At 40.3% G+C, this 8,133-nt stretch overlaps 1 protein-coding gene across 1 annotated transcript; it reads right to left on the bottom strand.

Moving 5' to 3' along the window:
* Nucleotides 1-488: 488 nt before the first annotated feature.
* Nucleotides 489-7,792, bottom strand: LOC120730745 (E3 SUMO-protein ligase ZBED1-like). Its single transcript, XM_040027208.1, has 2 exons — nt 7,049-7,792; nt 489-2,222 (listed from the first exon to the last, which is right to left on the bottom strand). The coding sequence occupies exons 1-2, from the start codon at nt 7,731-7,733 to the stop codon at nt 1,138-1,140; spliced, it is 1,770 nt and encodes a 589-aa protein (XP_039883142.1). The 5' UTR covers nt 7,734-7,792; the 3' UTR covers nt 489-1,137.
* Between the last annotated feature and the right edge of the window lie 341 nt (nt 7,793-8,133).

Raw genomic sequence — 8,133 nt, forward strand, 5'->3', positions numbered from 1 at the left:
TCCTCCATAATTGTATTTCTGTTAAATCAAAATACTTTTACTACATCTCAGTACTTCTGCTGAATCATAATATTTCTGCTAAATCATAGTATTTCTGCTACTTTTTGGTACTTGTGCTAAATACAGTATTTCTGCAAAATCATACTATTTCTACTATATTATATTTTTCTTTCTAAATATAGCATTTCTGCTATATAATTGTATTTCTGCCAAGTATTATGTTTCCTCTAAGATATTGCAGTTCTGCTAAGTTATTCCATTTTAGCAAAGTTCCTTTTGCTTCTGCAAAGTTTTTACAATTTCTGCAACTTTTCAGCTTTTTCAGCTGGTTTTTGCATGCAGCTTCAGCTTTAAGCATCCACACTGCATTTTCGCAGGAAATGCAAATTTTTCTAGTTATTATTTAGTTTTGACTTCAGATTTTCAATTCTATATCAGTTTTAATTAGTTTTTACCATTTGTTTGGTAGTTTAGTTTTTATTTTTTGAAAATCCTTCGTTTCAGTTTAGTTTTTATTAGTTATAGTTATAGTTTTAGTCTTGTTTGCAATATGAGCTATATACCAGGGGCAAGACTGTTAAAAAAATGGAAATAATTAAGTGTAACAAAATCCCAGTTTCATGATATCCATCCATCTTCTTCCACTTATCCTTGGATAGGTTGCTATTCCAGCTACCATACCCTGGTGCACCCTGGACAGGTCACCAGTCTGTCGCAGGGCTAACACATAGAGACAGACAACCCACATTCCCACCTGGGGAACCTATGGGTTCTTTTTTTTAAAACTATAAAACTATAAAAGATATATGGCTTTAATATTTAGTAGACACATTTACAACAGCATCTGAAAAGCAGGTAGTGTAGATAAACAGAGCTTAGCCAACTCTAAAGTAACTTGGATGAAATTTAATTTAAACTTTAGGAAGCCCAACATTCAATGCTGGTATTACAGCTGTGATAAAACACTGCAACCGACTAGCAATACAATAACACAACACAAAAGCCAAGCCATCATGAGTAACTTTTAAGTGTTTAGTTGTACATTAGTAAAACATTAAAAAAAAGCAACAAAAAAAAGCACTGAACTGAACTGCAAGTGTGCATGTGGGTGAAAAAGGAGAGGTACATGAGGGTACATTAGTCAAGTAACAATTTTTTGTTGATCTTAAGGAAAACTCGCTGCTCCAGAGATGTGGTTGTTCTGTTTCTCAGCCCAGATGACAGGAGTCCACACACAGAAAAGATGCGTTCCACAAATGCTTGTGAAGCAGGGGCACTAACAAGATCTAAAGCTACAGGGGCAAGTTTTGGATAGACAGCCTGTCTTGCTTTCCAGAAATGCAGCGGTGTCTCATTAAACACACCCAGTTTGACCTCAGTGATGTACTTCTCCATCTCAGTAAACAGACCATCTTGATTTACACATGACAAGTTGAGCTCTATACGAGATGCAAGGAAGCAGTATTTCTGAAGGACACTAGGAGGGACCCCTGTTACAGTTTCAGTGGGCTCTGCAGTGTTAACATCATCCTGAGAAGTAGTGCGTGGGTTATACTGAGCTGCCAGGTTCTGCACAAAGGACTTTGCTGCTTTCATCAGCGATGCTGTATCTGGTGACTGAAGAATCAGTGAAACATTTGGATCCAGCAGGCAGGCTCCTGCTGGTGTAGCATCAAACTGTGTGGAATCAGGATTAAGAATACCAGCAAACCGTTCCCTTAAAGACTTCAGAAGCACTTGAGCTAAAGGATTCCTAAAAGGACTCGTCAGCAGATGTGCCTCAAGGTTGAGCAGACATGGCACTACTTGTGAGAGTGACTGGCTGTCACTCTGAAGCTGGTCTGTATGAATGGCAAAGGGTTCAAACAGCTTGACAAGGTTCTCCAGCTTGGCCCAATCACTTGTGAGAAGCGTATCCATCTCCAGCTGCTCAAGCAGTTGGTTTAGTTCAGCTCTGGTTTCTAGCAGTCGTCTCAACATGTCAAAAGTACTGTTCCAACGAGTGGTACAATCCCGGATCAGAGTTTTGCCACACCTTTTGATCATTTCTTCATTTGCCACTGATGATTTTCTTACAGCATGTACCAGTTTTCTTGCTTTAGTTATGACTGAATCAGCAGTCGGGTGTTTCATGGCATATTTGATTGTGAGCTGGAGAGTGTGTGCTAGGCACGGCATTCTGTGGAACTTGCTGCTCTCCCCATATTCTTGCAGCTCAAGGTCTTAAAAAACATAACAGACAATTATAAAACATGTAAACATTATAAACATAGAAGCAATAGTCTAAAAATGTTGTTATATTTCCACTTGAGGTATGTATTTGATTTAATAAAAACTATTTCGTAAACTATGGACATTAGCTCTGTGCTGCAGGTCTCTAAGTAAGCAGACCTGTTTCAATACGCTTTACTTCTTAATAGTGTTATCCCCATAGCCATGAGTAGGATCACAGCAGAAGCACCGATTAAAGCTTTTACTGGGGATTGTGAGTAAAATGATGTGGGCAGTACGGTGGCCCCTAGAGACAAAGCACGTACAAACTCCAAAACACTTGCAAACTCCAAAACACTTGCAAACTAAAAAACACATGCAAACTCCAAAACACGTACAAACTCCAAAACACTTGCAAAATCCAAAACACTTGCAAACTCAAAAACACATGCAAATTCCAAAACACAACGGAAGTGCTCCAGGACGCTAGGGGCAGTGTTGAGCTTTTGTTACCTAGTAACTACACAAGCCAGGAAGTACCAATGACCGGATTTGGGGTTTGCAGCCTTAAAGGCCGCATTTTAAGGCCGATTACGTCACAGCGACAAGAGAAGGCTGTCCCAATTCAAAGGCTGCTCTACATGCGGCCCTCAAATGCGTCCTTAATTTCCCTGAATTTTAAGGATGGGTCGGTGTAGCCTTCATGGCCCAACATATCCCAGACTTCATAGTGCGGTGGTGGTGTGGATAATTTTGCCGGAGCGGAGGAAGAGTAAACTTTCAGAAGTAAGTACTGAATATTATGTCACTTATTTATGCGCAAATATTTTTTTAATGAAGAACATTAAACCATTATTGTTGGCCACATGTCGGGAAAGTTATGTGACATTAGCGATGTCTGTACTTTCAGAATTAACTTGGTTTTAAATCCTTTACTTTAAAAAAAATATATATAGTCGACCTTAATCTTACAGAGATTGTGATGATTTTGTGGATAATTAAAGTCAGTCATATATCCACAAACACAACAAGCTGAAAGTCAGTGATGCTGCTCGGTTTGCAGTCCTGAACATCATGGCACAAGCAGGATTCACTGCACTGTTAATGTGAGCTATGTTATATTGCTGCCTCTGTTCGGTGGTGTCGAGCCAAACGGACTTTAACGTGTGTTTGAACGAGCTGACGGTTCACTCGTTAAGCTGAAAGAAAGATGCTTTAATCACAGCAGTCACACATGTGTCCACTGCACCATCTGGGACTCTTCTTGTTTCGTAATAACACAAACACTAAATCCTGCTTCTTTGGTGCTGTTTTGTAGCAGTGTGTACACCTGAGACTGTCACCTGTCTGTCTGTCCTGCACTCTCTCTCTGTTTCTTTCTCTCTGATTGTGGAATAAAAGTATGAACATGTGTTTATAAGTTACACTTGTGTCTGAATCCTGCAGCTTATCACACATTTGATTTCCATGTGTGACAACTGCAAGTGTCCAGAGTGAGGACAGACTGAGGGACCCACTGCTGCACATCATGTGTGAGGCTTTGCACCCCTGATGATCCACCAGGACAAACTCAGCAGTGTGTGAGGAAGAGGAGGAGGAAGAGCCAGCAGCAGCTGACAGATGGAGAGAATAGACAGACTGTTCCCTGTTTGTGAAGGACTGCTAGGAAAGTTTAACATAACTGTCTGTGCTGAATCAGTCTTATTAGGTAATGTTCAAATAATTTTATCATTCCAGTGTTTTCAGTGTGGGAGAAAGTACTCAGGGCCTTCAAGTTACACACTATGAAAGGCAGCAACAAGTGTAATATTCAGAAACCTAAAGTATGTATCAGCAGCAGAATGGACCTAAAAATAAATGTTTGTTTCAGTTCTATGAAGCTTTGAGTATTTTGGATTAGTAGCACTGCTGTGTTTGTTGCATCATATTGCTGTAACTGTTTATATGCTTTATATATTCTGAGGTAAGTTGATCTATAGTGTTACATCATATTCTATAAGGATGTTATGTGTTTGTAGACTTTCTGCCCAGTTTGACCCATTTAGCAGAAGTCAGCCTGTTTAAGGCTCTGATATCTATTCTGTATGACTTAAAGCAGTTATGACATGGTCTGATTTTCTCACCCAATAAAGGAATATTTCATATATCAGTCTACTCTTCATTTTATCAGAAACAGTTATCACAGCTTGTACATTTTCTTTTTATAAATATATGTAAGCAATGAGCCAAATTTAGTAATGCCAACATACTGAAGGAACAACATTTGTCTATTATATATGATACACCTATATATGCACTGTCAAAGATACTTGTCTTTGAGTGAAGATTTAAGGTGATAAGACATATAAATAACTGCAACTTGAATCTGTACTGAAGCTCAGTATTTGACACAGAGTTCATGTTCACTGCTGTAATAGCTAATAATGATTAATATAATAACTATAATATTGGCCATATTATATTTACATTACCAAAGTGATATGACTTTAGTCTCATGAACAACATCAGCTAATTCTTATTTACTAACTAATCTTGAAATAACTGTTCAGTACAGAAATGAAGCCCAAAAATCATGTTTTACTGTCCTGTGGTCTCAGCCTCAGATACTTATCAAATCACACAAAGCTCTTGTAGAAACAAACAAACAAATGAACAAAATATGTTCTCCCTTCATTTCTGTCAAACCAAGTTGTATGACACGTTTCCAGCGGTTAGTATCATGGTTGCTAGGCAACCTGGGAAGCGCGACAGAGACTAGACCGTCCCATACAGACAAACTTGCCGTTTATTTTGCAAATCGAGCTCAACACTGCCCCTAGCGTCCCGGAGCACTTCCGTTGTGTTTTGGAATTTGCATGTGTTTTTGAGTTTGCAAGTGTTTTGGATTTTGCAAGTGTTTTGGAGTTTGCAAGTGTTTTGGATTTTGCAAGTGTTTTGGAGTTTGTATGTGTTTTGGAGTTTGCAAGTGTTTTTTAGTTTGCAAGTGTTTTGGATTTTGCAAGTGTTTTGGAGTTTGTACGTGTTTTGGAGTTTGCATGTGTTTTTTAGTTTGCAAGTGTTTTGGATTTTGCAAGTGTTTTGGAGTTTGCAAGTGTTTTGGAGTTTGTACGTGTTTTGGAGTTTGTACGTGTTTTGGAGTTTGCAAGTGTTTTGGAGTTTGTACATGTTTTGGAGTTTGCAAGTGTTTTTTAGTTTGCAAGTGTTTTGGATTTTGCAAGTGTTTTGGAGTTTGTACGTGTTTTGGAGTTTGTACGTGTTTTGGAGTTTGCATGTGTTTTTTAGTTTGCAAGTGTTTTGGAATTTGCATGTGTTTTGGAGTTTGCAAGTGTTTTGGAGTTTGTACGTGCTTTGTCTCTAGGGGCCACCGTAGGGCAGCCTTTTATGTGAATTGACTATGTGCACGTTAGCATATGCTACTTCCGGTGCGGAAACTCCTGTGGGGAGCTTTGTTTCCGGTGTCCTATTCACGACTCGTTTACGCTCCAAAACAAGTTAAGCAAATGAATGAATCAAGCAGCGATTTACATTTCTATAGATGTCTCGGGCATTTACCCAATATATCTGTAAATGATGTTCATCGACTTGTCAATATTTTTCCCCCGCGCCTCAGAGCAAAAGAGAAAAGGGATTCAAGTGTTATATTTCTCAGCTGTCCCTCGTTTATCGCGGGTGTTATGTTCTAAAAATAACCAGCGATAGGTGAAATCAAGCAGCCAAATTTTATTTTTTGACGGTGCAAAACGTTTGGTGGACATCGTGGACATACAGTACTGCACTTCAGAGTCACACTGCTAGCGATCGATGCAGCGATTCTGTACTGTACAGGAGAGACGTCATGGAGGAGATCGTCTGCAGCGATCAGGACGCAGGACACAATGTGACGTAAAAAATAAGCATGCAAACTTGCACTAAAAAATCCGCGAAACAGCGAGGTGAAAGGTGAACCGCGTTATAGCGAGGGACCGCTGTAATTTTGAAGGTAAGTCACAACACACCCTTCGTACATACTAATGTATAGAAACCGTTACCAGCAATCGTTCATTTTTTGTGTGGCTTTTTTCACAGTTTGTTAACATGCTGTGTAGGTGTGTACTTGACTAGCTGATCTCGACATAACGGGGAAACATCTGGTTCGACTATTCTTCACCTGTATGAATGCTGAACATTTGCCTGTTTGAATCATAAGACCAGTCACTATACAGAGATGTGCTTCTGAATGTGGACGATGTGTCTTCTGCTGCAGTGATGCAGTTCTGCTTGTGTTGAGTGATGTAAACAACTGATCAATCTAAACGCTTTAAACGTCAAAATTGATCATTAGATTTTTTGTGACACAACAGTGGTGAGTGTTCCCACCTTCTGCTCTTTGTAACTTAACGCCATCTTTCCGTTTTCAAGTTTTGGACATGATTTTGGAGTATATCTTTGCAGTAGCGATTGGCCGCAAAGTAAAGCTACCGGAAATGCACAACCCCACATCCGGTCTCAAACCAGGAAGTTAGCATTTTCCCGTGCACAGGGTCAATAAAGCATAAACAGCATTGCAATTATTTAGTTTAAATTAAAAAAAGTTGGGGAACTTTTGTTTACAAAAACATAGTGAACCTTTACCAGCTACAGCTAGTTTCCATTTCCAGCCTTTCTGCAACATATATGCTGTCTGCAATATAGCTACAGTAAAAGAGAGGCAGTAGATTGCATCCATATATTCACATGCATCAGAAAATTTAGTAGGAAACTAACATTATAGCTGCAAATGTTGTTGATTAATGCAACGGTTTACATGAGTAAAAAGAAAAAAAATTGACAATGTGTTTGCTCCTATAAAAACACTCACCAAAATCTCCACGTTCCTCACACTCCGTGTCTGACTCAGACTCCATCCACATTTCATCTTGGCCCTCTCCATCAGCTCTTTGCTCATCCTGAGAACCGTTGGTATCATCAGTTTGCCTGCGATTCTGAAGAAGCCGTACGGCCTTGACGATGTTGGCCCCGTTATCGGTTACAACGAGCAGCACCTTCTCTTTCCCTACAGCCCACTCTTCTAATGTCTGATCAATGCAGCGGGCGATGGCCTCCCCGGTATGTGGGTGCTCCAGTCGGTGCAGGTTAAGCAAAGCATGGTGGACCTGGCCTCCAGGTGGGTGGTAAAAACAAGCCGACACACCCATGAAAGATGCTGTTAATCCCCTTTTGCTCCAGCCATCTACACACAGTGTTAGCTTCCTCGCTTCTTTTTTTAGTTCTTTCAGTTTCTGCTTTGCTATATCCATCTTGGCCCCAATGAGACAATTAACTCTTGCAGCGCCTGGTGTTCGGAATTTTGGTTCAAGTGAATTGCTAAACTTTTTGAAGGCAATTGACTCACACAGTTGTGTAGATATCCCAGTCTCAATAAACATATTCACCAACGCTTCCTCTCGCTTGTGATGTTCCTGCAAATTGACCAACCAGCAGCCATCCGGTCGCCGTTGGAAGTACTGCATTAATGTTTTTTGTGGGGTTGTCTCAGCATGCATCACGCTGCCTTGCCTGGGGTTAGCTTCTGTTTCTGGGGATGAGGCTTGGGCGTGCTCCCTTACCTTCTCTCTCAAGGTAAGCTAGGTTAGCCTTCTTGTGCGAACTTTTCAAGTGCACTTTAAGGTTTGTGGGATTTTTCCCCTTTAAAAATGTCCCACATATTTTATCTCTTTCCACTACAAGACACTTGCTTTTATCTAAAACACAGTCATATTCGAAGTAATCCCAAATTGGACTCTGGCGCTTTCTCCCGACTTTTGCTGACATGAAGCTACGTGTGGACGGAGCGGCAACACAGACGACTCGACTGAGGTACTTGCCACCTGCTGGCATAATGAGGCACAGCAAGAACATAACCTGGAAACTACACTTCATTCTCACCCTAGACTAACGTATGGC

This window comes from Simochromis diagramma, unplaced genomic scaffold (genome assembly GCF_900408965.1).
Source record: "Simochromis diagramma unplaced genomic scaffold, fSimDia1.1 OVJJ01000446.1, whole genome shotgun sequence".
NCBI lineage: Eukaryota > Metazoa > Chordata > Actinopteri > Cichliformes > Cichlidae > Simochromis > Simochromis diagramma.

What these genes read in the sequence shown, in the direction of transcription:
- LOC120730745 (XM_040027208.1), bottom strand. Translation starts at nt 7,733, where the DNA reads ATGCATGCTGAGACAACCCCACAAAAAACATTAATGCAGTACTTCCAA. An exon ending in TGAGGAACGTGGAGATTTTG is followed by an intron (nt 2,223 to 7,048) that starts GTGAGTGTTTTT and finishes ATGTTTTTTAAG; the next exon opens with ACCTTGAGCTGCAAGAATAT.